The sequence below is a fragment of the Lissotriton vulgaris genome, chromosome 9 (assembly GCF_964263255.1).
Source record: "Lissotriton vulgaris chromosome 9, aLisVul1.2, whole genome shotgun sequence".
NCBI classification, from domain to species: domain Eukaryota; kingdom Metazoa; phylum Chordata; class Amphibia; order Caudata; family Salamandridae; genus Lissotriton; species Lissotriton vulgaris.
Genome location: NC_141697.1, coordinates 144,758,463 through 144,775,025, shown reverse-complemented (window position 1 = coordinate 144,775,025; position 16,563 = coordinate 144,758,463). Strand labels below are relative to the sequence as shown.

At 46.3% G+C, this 16,563-nt stretch overlaps 1 protein-coding gene across 4 annotated transcripts in view; it reads left to right on the top strand.

The window, feature by feature from the left end:
* The window catches only part of MAPKBP1 (mitogen-activated protein kinase binding protein 1), a 921,590-nt gene that overhangs the window by 866,141 nt on the left and 38,886 nt on the right, over positions 1–16,563 (top strand). For all 4 annotated transcript variants that reach the window (XM_086937231.1, XM_086937232.1, XM_086937229.1 and 1 more), the window contains one exon: positions 4,304–4,596. In XM_086937231.1, coding sequence (XP_086793357.1) covers positions 4,304–4,596 — 293 coding nt within the window. The remainder of the gene's footprint in view (positions 1–4,303; positions 4,597–16,563) is intronic.

Genomic DNA, 16,563 nt, shown 5'->3' with positions numbered 1-16,563 from the left:
CAGCCCCAGGACCCTCTCTTCCGCACCTCGCGGTTGGTTGCCCTTCTCCGGAGTCCCCTCAGGCCCCTCACTTGCCATGGGTCTTCCATCCTACAGTGGTTGACCGTTTCTCCTCCAGCTGAGCTCAGGGACGGGCGGCTTAATTTGCAGCCTTCGCCCACTGAAGAGTTGCTCCCTCCCCCGCGTCGCCCTACGGAAACGAGTGTCGCCTTTGTCCGTGCCATTTCCACGCCACTGTCATTTTGCAAATGGGCTCCTCAGTCAATCCCATCCCTCCGGACCATTTTTTGGAGGTTCTCCACCAGGCCTCTGGTGGAAGGGAGCTGCTTCTTCCATTTGAAGCTTCGCGCCACAGCTCTCTTCTGGGGGTCTGGGGGCATCCTGCTACGGGAGATCCGGTGCCTCAGCCGCTCCTCCACCACCACCGTCCTGCCCCGCACAATCCAGTCTGCCTTTTATCCCACTCTTTGGCCCAGGGCCCTGCCCTGAAGTCTGCTTTTCCTTCCTTGCCTTCAGTGTTGCTCCCTCTGTCACTGGAGGCCCAGTGGTTGGACTCTTGGGGGCATAACATCTTCGCTTCAACTAGTGCTGCTTTGCACGCGCTGAGCACACTGTGAGTTGGCAGGGCTACCTCCAGCCTTTGGGATTCCGCAGAGTCCCTTCTATCTCGCTCCTCCCATGAAGCTGTCTCAACTGATCTGCGGCACCATGTGCTGGATGGTCGCGAGATAGCTGCATTTATTCTCCGTTTGGCCTTGGATGTTTCTGATTCTCTCGGCCGCACTATGGTGAGTTCTGTGGCTCTCCGCCGCCATGCTTGGTTGTGGGATGGCGTCTTTCCGGAGAATAGTAGGGAGCATCTCATTGACCTGCCTTTTGATGGGATTCTTTTATATAACACCCACGCGAACTCCGCCATTCAACGACTCCTTGCGGGGCTCCGTCCTCCTCCCCCTCCGTAAGCTTCAGCTTGTCGGTCCTCAGGTGCCTTATGGGTGGTGTTTATCCCACCACTGTCTTTGGGCCTAGTGTTTCGGTTGGCCCGTCTGTATGTTCGGTGTGACTTGGAATGCCTTCAGGTTCTTTAAGTTGGCTCCCCTCTACTGTTGGCTGCTGGTACAGCCCTTTAGCTTGTGTGTGTTTTTTGGCTGTTAGTGAAGCTGTATAGGTCCTCAGGTTGGACCATCTGTGTAATTTTTGGCTGATTGGTAAGCTGCCTGTGGTGCTACCCACATGTCCTTTATGTTCTTGACCTCAGCTGTGGGTTTTTTTCCACTAAGAAGAGTTCCCGAGTTTTGTTTTGGGATGTGTCATACCCTGGGTGAGATACTTGTAGCTATTGTATAGCTCTGTCCTAAGCTGGGCGGGTGTGGAAACCTTTTTGGGTTCCTCGCCGTTCCTGGCGTCACTGTATACCGCTTGGTGTGGTCTTTTTTTCTTCCGTCTTAGCACAGCTTGCGCTGCTCCAGGCTCTGTCCTGCTCAGTATCCATTGGTGTTCCTATCCTTCGTCTACAAGGCTTGCCTGTCGTGCCTGTCGTGCCTCTTCAATCTCTGGATCGTCAGACCGACTTTTGTCATGCCATCTATGGCGTTGTGTTGTGGTGTTTTCACCTTGTTATCCGGCGTTTCGGCCTGCTCCTCTGCCTTGTGTTTCAGGGGGGCTAGGATACGCCTGGTGTACGCCTGGTGTACTCCTGGTGTTCTCCTGTGTTCTGGTTGACGGCTTTAGGTCTGTCCTACAGATTTCTCCTCTTTAGCTTCGGCTGGTCCCACTTCTTTTCGTGGGTCGGGTGGTTCCTCTGGTATGGTCCTTCTCAGGGGCTTGTTCGGGGGGTTCCCTTGCCTCTGCCTTCGTCTTGCGTTTGGCATACTCTGGGCACACTACGTCATAGTATTTACCAGCTGCTGGCTGCGCACGCCTGGTCATTATGGTCCACCTCCGTGGGCTTCGAAGTGTACCCATGTGCTCCTCTTCCTTGCTCTGCTGGAGCTTTGCGTGACTGTGCCTCCCTTCTACCATCTGCGCTACTAGGCTGTGGGGCCGTTCCTGCCTTGTCTGCTGCCTCGGGGCTGATGGCAGTTCAGCTCTGCCTCCGTTTCCACCTCTTCTCCTTGGATTTGCTGGTGGTTCTTTTCTTCCTTTGGTACTCTCTTTGTGCTGTTTGTCCCTCAGGGGTTTCTGGCGGACGCCCTTTGCCCCTCTGGTAGGCTTGTGGTATCCTGGCCTTCCGTTCTCCTTGTTTTTGCTTACTTCTGCTTGGTGGGGGCTGGGCCATCCTCCCTGTCCCCATGACCCATTCCCTGTTGGGACCCTGTGTTCTTCCAAGCTGGTGAGATTCTCTCACAGACCACCCCCCCCTACCCCCGGGTATGCCTAGGGTATCTATTCTACATTCAGGAATCTGCGGCCAGTAGTCTCTATCAGATGTACAAGTTACTTACCTTCGGTAACGATGTATCTGGTAGCGACGATTCTAGCCAGATTCCTTCAGGACCCGCCCTTCCTTCCCGTTCTGAGAGGACCTTTGGCTTGGTCTTCTGCACTCCCTCCATGTGGGTGGCTGTCTTCTGTGAGTGCATTCTTTCACTCTTTTTTGGCAGAATGTTGTCCTGTTATTTGTTCCGATTCCTCCCTTTTGGTCTTTGGAGGATAGGTTTATAGGTGCTTCTGTGCCCTTAATCTCTGATTGCTCGAGGTTGGGCTACCTTCAATTTCCCCCCCCCCCTCCTTTCAGTGCTAGGGGTTCTGGCCCCTATGCTTCTCTGCTGCCCTCTGGGTTGGGGTCTTTTGGCCGGACCTCTGCCCTTGTTACTTATGGGGGATGTCACATTCTGTGCTGGGGCTGTTTTGGGGTTTGTCGTTCCTTGTTCATCCCAGACTGGTTTCCCTTTATTGTTATTGATTGGGGTTGTAGTCCTGCTACATGCTATCATGACATTTTTTCATATGGTCTTTGTCTCTATGGGGGGCTATTTCCGTACTGGCAGGGTTGCTGATCAGGGCGATGCTCTGTTCTTTATTCTTTTCCTTGCCCTTAGGTGCTGCAGTGTCTGGCTCTGCCCCTTATGGTGGTGTTCCTCACCATTCCTTTTCTATGTTTCTGCTCTTTCGCACTCTGCTCCTACACAGCTTCCCATACTATAACACTTGTGTCTGATCGAACCCGATATTTTACGCTGAAAAGTTCTCTGAAGAAAACGGACAGGAATCTGCGGCTAGAATAGTCTCTACCAGATACATTGTTAACAAAGGTAAGTAACTTGTACTTCCACCCTAAAGAAACCGAAGGAAGCGGACTGCCACCCTCTAAGCTGGTCACTGTTCCCATTTAATCTGCCCTTAAAGCTGTTTGTCCTACAGACCTCAACATGTGACATTAATCATTCTTCATATGTAGGGACATTTCTGAGCATGGATTTAAAAGTCAAACATTTTTATTGGAGGATGTCCCCATTCACTCACCTCTCTGTTCTTAAAGCTAAACTTTTCTGCTGTACATTTCAACGCTGTATGTATTATAGTTACAATGTAGTCCCAGTAGAGGGGTAAAACCTGCTAACGAGTAGTTTTGTAGGACACCACATCACTTCTGCAGTATTTTTAAATTTGTGTGTATATAAAAGGGTTTTCATTTTGGGGTCCAGTCCTAAAATGTTGCAAGACCACCAAATTAAAGAAAATCCGTATAATGCTTGTCCTTAATAGGAACGTTTAGTCCATGAGAGCCACAAGATTATAGGAGGGAGACATTTCCTTGATTTGCAGAGCTCTCTGTTTGCTCTTTTGTTCCCTTGCACCTACCGCTTTTGAGAAAACCTAAGACTGACAAATTACTACTTTGCTAAAAAACGATTTGGATATTACTGTCTAAAAGAGTGCAGGTGTTGTACACATAAGTTTTAGAGTTAGATCACTTACTTTCTGTACTTATTCCTTGGAACCATGCCCGGTCTCTGTTCTAAAACTCTGTCGTGTTGGCAATTTTTTTTAAATTCTTTTTTGCAGTAGTATCAGTGGTGTGGATTAGTTAACTGGTTTATCTGGAATAACAGCACTTTGCTGTGTCATTGTTTCCATCTGCGCTGCACCGATCCTTGATTCACCTGGAGGCAGGGCTTGCTTAAATCTCTGCTTCCCCACCCAAGTATCTTAAAGCCGCAAGTTGCATACATCATTTGAATAGCTTCAGTGTAGGTCGAATGAACAATCCTGCTGCTCTTTGGTATGTTACAATCAAATATTCTAAGTTATTGTGAACAAAAAGCCATTGCATATATATTACAATATATTACTGTTGCAGGAACCAGTCTCGCTCTTCATCAAACGTGGACCCTTTGCCCAACCCTGAGGCCAAGACTCAACCCACAGATGTGGTAACAACTGGAAAAAGGCAGCAAAATGGCGATGGGCTGAATCTTCTTCCCCGCTATGTGAACTCCAAGAGCAGCAACAACCAGAGGAAGCGCCTACCTGCCTCAGATAGCACCAACAGTTTTGTTAATGGCTTTGAGAGAGGAGCGCTGCCTTTTCCATTGGATCATTTGACAGCAGGGATGAGAAAGACCCAGTCCGTGCAAGATCTCATCCACGAAGGTAAGACATTGTGCGTAGAGCTCTAGACTGTATGCCAATGACATGTCAGGCCTGTGGAACCTCCTCTGGGGGAATGTAGTTCATTCAGTGTGTCTCACACTGTAAAAGTCAAGTGTCTCACTACCCGCTCACCCTTCCCCACCCCTCGTTTCCACTCCATGGTATTTTTAAGTTGCCTCTTATGTATTCCACAGCACGAAGTATGTTCGTGCTGCTTTTGTTGTTAACACTACCCTGGGGACAGTGTGTTCTTCAAGCCGACAATGTCCATGTTTTCTCGTGGTTCTATGCAGGTCACTGTTGGGATGTTAATCTATTTAGTCTTTTAAGTTTCTTCCGGATTGACCTGGGTTTTGGACGTAAAAGTTTTGCATTTTTACTCGTCGTACAATACAATTCCTTTGGAAACTGTTGAGCCATAATTATTTGCGCGTTTGAGATCATCCTTTCAGAACTAATGTTGAACTTTTCTCTAAGTATGCTGGATAGCACATGGTTTCGGGTACGTACATTACTTTGTGTAAGTGGCCGCAGTGAGAGCCTTTAGGGTGGTTCTGTGAATATGGAAGAATGTACTTTGTGTGAGAAGGTTTGGATTAGCTTTCTATCCATGATGTTTATTAAATGATGACCATAAAAGGAGCCGTCGGTTCTGATTTATATCTTCAACCACGAAGCAGGCCGGCAGGGGTGAGGTAAGGAAAAAAGCGCAGCCTCTTGCAGACAATGTGTACAGAATAAAGAGAACAATACGTTATTTTAGCAACACAAGCAACGTGTCCAGAGCTACAACTATGGAAAAAGAAAAGGCTAAAGGAATTAGCTCAGTCATTGAGGCAGCCAGTTAAAACTGAAAGTATAAACACCTTGTAAAGTTTGCTTCGTGTTAAATTATACCAACAGTGAAACCCACGATTCACTAAACCAGCAGAAATGAAACGACCACTATATGGATCAAACAGCGTAAACCTATCTCTTTAATCCGAATCAGATAGCTTGCACCCTACAATTCTTTGGGAGCGAGTGTAGTATGTGTAGTATTTAAGAGTTGTGAAATGCGGTAGTTTGGTGTGCTAGAGTACTGAGAAGGAATGGCACAACTAATCTGTAAAGTTGCTGTGCAGTGATTTCTCTACATAATGGGTACATCATAATAGCAAACATGAAAATTAAGTAACGATCAGAGTTAGTAATGGAAAACCTAAGGTTATGTCTAAAAGCAGGAAAGAAATTGGCAGCCTCTGTTAGTCCTTGTACTGTATCAATATTTACGGCTAAAAGTATGCTAAAGAATGTAATGGTGAACATTAATCAGCAAAGGTGTAATAAAGCATGCTAACGAGTAACCCTGTAAATCTGTCCGGGGGTCAATGGTGTAGTATTACACAAGCAAGTGTAACGTAATGACTACCCAAGGAGCTTCAGCCCGTGAAATTCGCACCTGGAGTGCTACCCGGCTCCTTCCAGAGGTTAGAACCTTTTTTTTTCTTTTTACACTTAGAGATAGGAATAATTATCTTAAAGATGTAATTAAAAAAAACATTTGCTAAATGTCCAGACAAACACATGGACTTAAGGGCAAAGTGTACATGCCCTTTATCAACAATGATCAGTTGCGGCATAATTCAAGGGACACTTTGTATTCTTCATTGACACCACAGACAGTGCTGTTGCCTGGTCACTGCTCAGCAGAACACACACTTAGGCATTGAAATAAATGCTGTGAGACAACATTGTTGCAAAATGTGGATTATGCTGAAATAGCTTGGGCTCCCTGCTTGATAGCACCACCACATTACATCTGTAATACTGAGGTGATGGCTAGACCAGGCACTGTGATATCAACTGCTTGGCCAGCTTATTTGGATGAAGCATATGTTTTTTCCCCAGAAACACATCTATAAAAGTTTACTTCAAGGGGAAAAAAAATTCCCACAGTAAACTGTCTTGAGAGGCATTCTCCAGTGAGCAGTGTCCATGGCAAAGCAAGTGTACACATGAAGAAGTCTGAGACTGTGGTAAAACTGCAAGGAACTGTGCAGATAGGAAGTTTTTGACATCCAGTGGTAAACCTTTTCTGGTGGATACTTCTATCTACAGATCCCTCATATTTGAATATTCTAGGTGTGCAAGACTGAATCTGGGATCTTCGGAGACCTTTTATCCGGTGTCAGCAGGGCCACTGACTCCAAATAAATGTCTGGATTGGTGCCACAATATCGTCTGGGGTTCAAAGCAACCTATATATATAACAAAGGAGAGAGTTAGGGAGGTTACACAGACTATGTGAGGTGGGAACTCCTGGTCCCCGGGGTTAATTGTAACAACAATGGAGGAGTACCCCCTGAGAGAAAAAAACAGAAAAAATCTGTTTCTAGAGCTGAGAGCTCAGGTCAGCACAGTGTGCCCCAACCCGTTACCGGACAAAGCATGTCCCTTAAGAAGACCCCTCACTCACCAACCTGGTTGGTGACATGCTTCATCATCGGGGTCCCACCCTATAGGCCGAGTGCCCATAGGGTGTGCTGCGACACCTGACTACAGTGGAGCGGGTTTCTTTTTTCTTTTATTTGTGCATAAAATTACAGTGAAAAGTGTGTTAAAAAGGGGCCGATACTACCCACTTCAAGACTTTATTCCTGAGTGCATGTCCCCCTATAAAACCAGTGTGGCACCCGTGCCTAATTAGGAAGGCTTTAGTGTCTCAAGAAGTGTAATACGTTTAAAAATAGCGAAGTGTGCTATGTGAATATAATAAGAAAAAATACATAATAAGGTCTACATGTTTCAACCATAAAAAAAGATTCTAAGGTTTTCGTCAGGACCGTGAAGATTGGACGGGGTGGTACGCACACGCTAAGGTGCGCCCAGCCCTCGTGCAATTTAAAGACCACAAAATTGTGATCTGGTGTAAAAGGGTGTGTCTTTTCCTCATTCAGGAGAAAAACCTGTAAGAAAGAAGGGGGAAACAGGGTTGGATTACGTACTAGGGAGGACAAAACAAGGGTGTACACTTAACATTTATTGTACTGAGTGAAGTCACAACCATAAGGTGACTGTCTATACTCTAAGATCGTACTAGAATATAATCCAATTGGAAATATGTTCCAGTGTCAGTTACCGGAACGAGCTTAGGTAAATAAAATCCCAGCGCCATGGTGCAGTGTAGGTCTAGCGAGGCACAGGGTTTGTTAAACAGGTGGGAAAGGTGATGAAGAGTGATCGCTATTGTGCTGCGAAGTAGAACGCTAAAGAGCATTTAGCAATGGGATTCCAAATGGCTGGTAACCACTCGAATCGCAAGGTGGTCGGCGTGTGATACTAACAACGCTCTAGTGATTCGAGGGAAATCCCTTATCATGCAATGCTTACACTTGAGGCGGTAACTATCGCTTCATGGGCATCGGAACTTCCAAGACGGCAAGTGTCCGTCACCTGGAAATGTTTAGGAACACAGGCAGACACAGATCAGGATTATGCCCGTATGGGATGCACAAGGAAGTAATACTCGGGTGCGGTGCGGACAGGCCGCATCGTACACAAGTCTGCGAAGTTGTACTTACTTTCGGCTTCCGATCGTCTGGCGGTAAACCTACTTGGTTACTGCTCGAGATGCCCCCTGGAATGATCTGTAGAATTGGTAATGCCGGTAAAGTAAACTGATCGGTATTTCCTGGTTGGGCGTGGCGCGATTCGTGACCCCTGTAGGATCCAATCAGAATGCGCTAGAAGGGTGTAACCGGCTTTCAGTTCCGATCACGTGGTTACATGGGCGTGACGCAAAGCGGTATAGTAACCATGGTGACCACGCTCTCGGATTCAGAACTGTGGAAGGAAACAATATTAAGTTTCAAATTGCAATTTCATGCAAGAGTCCCCTCCCCATGAGCAGGTAGGGAGTAGGGGTCATTTGTAGGGGTCGTTTGACAGAACGGGAATGGCGGAATGTCAGGTATTTACAAGGGACATCGATATTTAGTGGTCAACCATGACGTCTATCACTACTCAAGGAGTGAAATACAGCTATCCGACATCTACTTAGTTGGTGTAGCGTTGGAGGGTCAGCATGGTTCAAAAGGTTTAAAAGATCTGGTACTTTCATTGGGTCCACTGCAGATCGTCTGGTGTATGCCCACTCGACAAGTAATGTTCAGTGAGCTTGGTGTTGGCTTTCTTGCAACGGATGTTGCTCCTGTGCTCTCAAATACGTATTTTGACCTTTCTGCTGGTCATTCCTACATAATGTAGGTTACAGGGACATGTCATTCTATAAACAACGTTCTTGCTGTTAGTTAGTTTGCCCTCTGATGGTCCAGGTCTTGTTAGGTTCCAGCTGTAGAGTCTTGGTATTGTGGGTGAAGGGGCACACGCTGCAGCTACCACATTTATAGTGGCCTGTCACTTTCGGGAGACCCCATGTGTTGAGTACCGTTTCTTGCTCACTCATCTTTCTTAGGTCTGGTGTTGACTACTGTATCTTTGATACTTCGCGCCTTTCTGTATGAGAACAGGGGTTTGTCCCATCTCAGGTTCCCTGTGTTCAGTATGCTCCAATGTTTCCCTATTATTCTGGTTACCTCATTGGAGATGGTGTTATACGTGGTGGCACAGGTCAAGGGGGTCTCTTCCGTTTCTTTGGTTTGTTTCTCCAAAAGAGCGGCTCTCGGCTGGTTTCGTGCTTGCTTTTTGCTTTTGTGTAGAATTTTCTCAGGATATCCCCGATTCCACAGTTTAACGGTGAGATCTTGGGCCTGTTTTTTGTAGTCATCAAGTTCGCTGCAATTTCTACGGATACGCAGATATTGGCCGTAGTGAAAACCTGCCCTACGGTTAATATCTGCGTATCCATATAACACCTGAGATGGGACAAACCCCTGTTCTCATACAGAAAGGCGCGAAGTATCAAAGATACAGTAGTCAACACCAGACCTAAGAAAGAGATGAGAGAGCAAGAAACGGTACTCAACACATGGGGTCTACCGAAAGTGACACGCCATCCTCTTTGGAGTGCCTATTGCCCACATAGGACCATATGGGACCCATTAAGCACCTTTGCTCTGATCCCACATGTCTCATTAGTGCCATGTGCTTTCAACCCAGCAGTCTCCTCTCATTTTTCCAGTGGCACCTCAGTCTTCAAGCAGGACTCTAGAGGCGCCTGAGGTATCACTTCAATTGTTGACCATGGCGCCCCTATGGATGTTGATACCGGCATCTATGTCATGCCTTGCACTGTCTCCGACTCCATTGCAGCACTGCCTCCTCACTGGCTGTCCAAGATCTCTTGCCAACTATAAAGAGTTCCAAATCATGTAGAGGCGCAATATTCGGAGGTGACCTATATCCTGTTCGGTTCACTTTTGGATCAATAGTCAAAGGATCGCCAAGGAGATGTGGCTGATGCAGACTCCTATTCTGATTTAATTAATGTACATTCAAGGTGCATGTTGGCTAGACATATCCCAGGATATAGAAATTGACAGGGTCCAGTTCTTTCCGTGCACCAAGATGTTCCTCCCCTCTGTCTGCTATAGACCTATTGACTTGAAACAGAACCTGTGCGACCACCCAAATCGCTATTCTCTGGGTATAGGTGGAATACGTGTCTGAGAACATCTGACCCCGCCATTTCCTGTGAAGTTTTGGAGTCCGAGTCAGATAGGTGTGTCTCTTGCAGCATTGCCACATGAGTCACAAGCGGAGTTGTTTGCACTCTGTACCATTTTACGAAACAATTAATCCCTGCACATTCGATTATACAAACTTAAAACGGCCCATCTTTTGGTCCGTGGCTTTCCCAAGCCCCATCATATGCACCCCGCTGCCGCCAGAAATCACAAATGATGACAATATTCCCCCACCCCCTGGGTAAACACAGCAATAACAAGTTGTGCCTCCCCAATCATGTTTCAGGCCCACAACTCCCACCCTAGAAATCAAAAGCAAGCAACTTGTGTTATCAACCCCTGGCACTCTACTATGGGGGAAGACAAACCAGAATCTATAACAAAATCAACCCACAATAGTCACTACTCATACAACAACTGAGGACAAGGGGCCGGTCTTGTCTGTCCCCACCCAAACAGGTAATAAGTTGTAATCTGTATCGTCGTTCCAAGCTCCGATGCACTGAAGTCAACCCATTACATTTTCTGTGCCAGACTGATGAGGCACCCTGGCAGCGAAAACCCACCTGCAAGCCCCAGGTACACCTACCCTCCTCTAGCCACATCACTCACCCAGTCATGCCCACTCAACAACCTTAGTCTCGCTCTAACACACAGCCATCACTGTAGCCCCAAGGCTGCCAGACGGGGAAATATTAAGATTAGATAGTAAAAAGAGAAACCACAAGTTGCAAGTGAAATATAGAAAGACCAGTTTAAAAAAGATGGGGAGGGGAATCCAGCCCCAGTCACCTCTCTGGTGCCCATCACGCTCATACATGCACGACCTGTGGTTTCAGTTACAGAGACACATTCAAACACCGGTCGTCTTGCGCTCGCCATTTCGGGAGTTAAATGGGTGACTCCTGCATACCATCAACCTGCAGGAAAACTCATGCAGCCCCAGTATCCCTCCAGCCATTCAGGGTTCATCAATTTGGGGGGTGTCTTCTACAACATCACCCATGCCAGCATCTGAGTTGGAGGCGTTAACCTCTTCTACCAGCACTCTTGCCTCTTCACATTTAGCCTGCAACTAAGATAGATCTATACGAAAATTATCTTTTGTTTTGACGTCTGTGAACAGGACTCCCTTAGACCACTTAAGTAGTTTCCAAATAAGGATGTTTAATATTAAAATGTTGGCTTTGGTTGCCATAACATCCGCTTGCTTAGTTAGGGAGCTTTAAGAATGTCTTCCTTATGTGCTTCTTTGTGGTCAAGTTAGTTTTCCAACAAAAACCTACTTTTCTTCCTAAGGTGGTGTCCCCTTTTCAAAAGGGATAGGATGCTTCATTATCTTGCTAACCTTTTTGCCTACTCTTACACCACAAACAAGGTGGAGATGCTGCAAAGGTAGGATCCCAGGTGTGTCGTAAATTTCTTCATCTGGCGCACAAAACATATCAGAACTGATGATCAGCTCTTTATCAGTTACTAAGGTTGCAGGAAAGGTAAGCCAGTCCACAAAATAACTCATGCTGGATCATCTTGTGCCTCAAGATCTGTTACGTTCTGGCAAAGAAAGAACCACCCAAGGGAATTCAGGTTCACTCGATCACAGAAAAGTCGTCTACAGTAGTTTTAGCCATGGAAATGCCAGTGGATGACATTTGCAAAGCAATGACATGGTCTTCCCTTGATACCTTTCCTAAACATTGCTGTTAGGACTTTGAAGTGATGAGGGAAGGGTGTCAAGCAGTTCTATCCTGCAGGATTTCCTTGTTTGATTTTTTTCGGACCCTGTCCCTAAGGGAGTATTGCTTGGAATCTTCAGGTAGAAGTATCTATCAGAATAGAGTCCTTCCCTTCAGCAGCATTCCTTTTGGAGGATACTCTTATCTACCTGCAGATTACTCTCCGACCATTCCCCTCCCCAGTTCTGAAGAGAAAACTACCATTTATAATTAATTAGATGCCAAATTAGTAGTTGCACTACATCTATACCCTGGGTCGTTCTCAACATGTCTTGTAAGACTTAGTGAAAAACAGTAGAACTGATGTAGGGACACTGGACTGGGTGCTCAATACCTCTGAATTTATTGTAGCACCAATCCCATAAACAGAGGTGAGCAACCCCTGCCAGCGCCGGAGAGCTATTTTAGAATCTGCTCTTTCTGGAGCCAGTCTTGCACCTGGGATATTCAAATGTGAGAAATCTGCAGGTAGATACAGTATCCACTTAAAAGATAGTTACCAAAGGTAGGTAACTTTTTCTTCATTCATTGATGTTGACCTCATCTGTTTTAACATGCATGCAGGTATATATGTGCACTGTGTTGTAGTTTTACTATTCATGCTTGATTTCTGCTAATTAACTACTTGGTATCTCAAAACAGAATAAATGTCAACATTCCAGTGAGAAGATTTTCTTAAATTACACAATAATCAATTGTCTTCCTTTCTAACTTCCCCCAACACATTTTATGCGGTAGGTAGAACACTGTTTGAGACGCGTTTCAAGGCGCTCTTGTAGTGTAGTTCCTAGTTTCCCACTAGGCCCTGCGCATTGGAATAACATAAACAGTAGTATCGACGTGGAACTGGCTATATTCCAGGCCTCCACTGACTATGCTAAACTTAATTGGGTTGTGTTACCAACTAGCTCAGAGGTCACTGGAAACTTTCTTCTCTGCATAGGAAGTGATCAGCTTCCTTGGCACAGACAAGAAGGGATTCAGCTTTCCAACAACCGTGCAACATGACAACTTTGCTCCTCAGATCAAGAGTCGATCTCTAGGGTCGTGTGAAACAATAGACATAGATTTCACTCAGTCAGTCTAGTGCAGTTTACTTTCACAGTATGTAGAGAATAGAGAGACGGGCGTGTATCAATAAAGGTTAACATTTATTGAACAGTCTTTCTTCTCATACAAGAGAAATGTATTGCCACAATTGCAATAACTGTTATTATAAAAAGTACGTACAGTAAGATAAGAATAGCGAAATAGAACTGTAAAAGCATTGATATGGTTTCTTAGCCATACAATGGTTTAAAAGTAATAAAACATTTATACAGTCATATATACATTAGGCTAACATACTCAACTGGTGCTTCTAACTAAGCCTACCCCGGTGTGCCTGACCTAAGCCTAACACGTGAGAAGGGGGAGTAAGTAAGTAGCTTAAGTTAAGTTGGTTTTGCCAAGGTTTGTTTCAAGAATTCTCGTCTAAGGGTTTAGTCAACACCATACCTCTGAATAGAATGATGGAGGATTGGTATCTCCTTCAGGGGTCTCTCTCGATATCCCAGTCACCTGCGAGGGTAAACTGGAAGCGCCGGGACTGGATTTCTCTGCACGAGAAAGGCAGCGGCTTCTCTCAGCGCGTCTGGAGGAAGGAGGGGTGACAGCGTCCGCGGGCAGCTGGGCTGGATGTCTTCGCAGAGGACGGCTGCACGGCTCCTCAAGCGTACTGCACCATAGGTCGCGCTGTAGCGGCGATAATGGTAATCAGTAGCTTCACCACCACAGGATAGCAGGCTGCAGCGACAGAGTGCTAGTTTTTACCAACACGGGGTCATGCAGGCAGCTGGCATCAGCAACATGTTCGCTCATTGCTTAAGGCAACGTTGGTAATATTTATACCTGACAGGTGCCGGGTTTGACGCAAGTTTGCTGGACATAAGACGTCAATTAAAGATGTCACTAGGAAGTGGCAGCTATCAGTTGCTCATTAGAGTTCTATTACTAATCAAAACATAGCAAGCGGGGATTTCCAGGTTTGCTAAGTTTTTATCTTGTTGAAGAACTCGGAGTGTTATCTAGGAATATCAGATAGTGACTGCTGCTCTGTCATTGCACTAATTGGTCGCAAAGGAAGTAGCAGAGAGTCATGCTGGAATGTGGCTCTGTGGCTCTGCTCGTGTGAGGCCAGAGATGACTTTTCAGAAAATCGTACTTGAACGGTTATGTCAATATAGGGAATAAAGGGCTTTATAGCCGAATAGGGGCATAAGGTCACAGTATCGATCAGGAACCTAGATAAGCACATGACACTCTGGATCACCTCCTCTTAAACTCTCATTTTGTTTGCTGAAGCTTTCCTCTTTGCTTCTTTTTTTGCTCCTCATCTTTACATGTTTCAATCCTTTCCTTCTCCTGTTCTGTAGAACTTGGCTACAGTGGCTGTAATGTCATAGCCGCACAGTAAGGAACACCAGCAATAAATAAAGAATAGATATATAAATCCCGGTGCACTTAAAATATCTATGAAACCGAACATGTGTAATCTTGAAACCAATGATTTCTGATAGATACATCTGCCGTGTGGATTCCTCACCTTGTGAATATCCCCTTGCGTCAGCAACATTCGGAAATTCTTTTTGTAGCTTCACGCCGACGTGGATCCGGACGTCAGAGGCACGGCACCGCTCGCGACTCCGCTGACGTCACCGACGCCTATAACAGGCCCACGCCGGCGTGATGACATCAGTTCCCTTTTTTCCGCGTCGTCGACGCTAACGGTTTTCAGGGATCGTACTGTAGCTTTATTGTAACTTTGTTACTATTATCCTATTATTGTGTCTTTCTTCATATTCTTCGAAATGTCGTCGAAGAAAACTGGATTTAAGGCTTGCGGCGAATGTGGCAAGACTACGTCTATCACCGATCCTCATGAATGCTGTGTTTGGTGTTTAAGTTCCGACCATGACGTTGAGGACTGTCCTTGCTGCAAGAAGATGACTCCGAAGGCGCTAAGAGAAAGAGAGACGAAACTCCTTGTGGCAAAACTTAAAAATAAGAAAGTTAAAAAGTCTTCGAAGTCTCGAACTCGTAGGTCGAGGTCTCGTTCGAGGTCACGCTCGGAGTCGTCTTCGGCTCACGCTTCGAAGTCTTCGAGGAAGAAACATAAGAAGAGGAGCCATGAGTCACGTCATCACTCCGGAAAGGACTCTAGTTCAAGACCGAAGTACCAGGTCAAACTTCTGAGTAAGGAAGTGGAGGTTTTGGAGTCAGAACATAACTCTGTTGGTGAGGCTTCACATCCGGATTCACCCGAATCTCAGAAGCAGGTCCATTCTCCGGTTCCATCCAATCCTTCTGGCCAGGAGGATGAAGGTGAGGAGCAGGGGGCTGGTGAAGTCGAGGTTCCGATGCCTGCGGGTTCGTCGACCCCGGTTCCTGGACTCGAGGAAGAGGCCGACGTCATTTCGACTCCACCTCCTCAGGAACGACCCAGAGATCCATATCCTGAATTTCCAGCTCCAGGTCAGGATCCTTCTCAGTTCCTGAACGCCATGTTTGGTGTCTATTCTAGGGCAATGTTCCCGTCTGGTGCACCTGTTGGTCCCACGGGTCATATGGCATTCAACTTGGGTATTCCCCAGGCTTACGCCCCTGCGCCCTTTATGCCTTTTATGCCGGCTATACCACCGCATTGGCATTTGTCGACGCCGAAGCGCACGACGCCGACTCCGTCGACGCCAGTCTCATCGACGCCGATGCCTACGACTCCCAGGCAGGATTCTGCCCGACCTCGTATTGAAAAACCTCTTCCGACTTCGGGTTCGACGCCGGCACCGAACCCGTCGGAGTCTATTCCGAATCCGTTGACTTCGGCTATGAAGGAAAGATCTCGGAGAAAGGCCCAGAGACTTCTGGAAGAGGAAAGATATCATTATTCAGATACTGAAGAAGGGGAGTTACAGGATTCTGAGGATCCTTTTGAAGACTTGTGTGAGGCCAGTGGGCTTGAACTGTCCCCTGAGTGGGAATTGGCTTCAGTGTCAAATGTTCCATCGAAGGATGTGGTGCCTTATCACACCGTTATAAAAAAAGCAGCGAGTTTGTTGAATATTACTCTGCCCACTGCTGATTATAAACCTAATATTTTAACTGAGGTTCTTCATTCACCCTCGTCAGTTATTGAACCTATGTTACCCTTCAACGAGGCCTTATCTGAGCCCATCTATGATGTTTGGAAGAAACCTTTATCTGCTCCTGCAGTTTCTAGAACAGTGGCGAGGAGATACAGAGCTGCTCCTGAGGACCCTGCGTTTTTATCAACTCATCCCTTGCCTGAGAGTTTGGTGGTGCAAGCTGCCTGCTCAAAGAAATCTGCTGGGGCTTTTCCACAGGTTCCTGGTGATAAAGAATCCAGAAAGCAAGATCAGAGTGCCAAGAAGGTTTTCTCATCAGCCAGTATGCGTTAAAGTCAACCAACGCAACGTGTTTGATGGGAAGGTATATCCATGCCTTGATGGATTCTGTCAAGCAGCTGATTCCGAAAATTCCTGAGGATGACAGGAAGGATTTTCAGTAAGTGATATCAGACACTCAAGCAGCTGCCAGACAGGTGA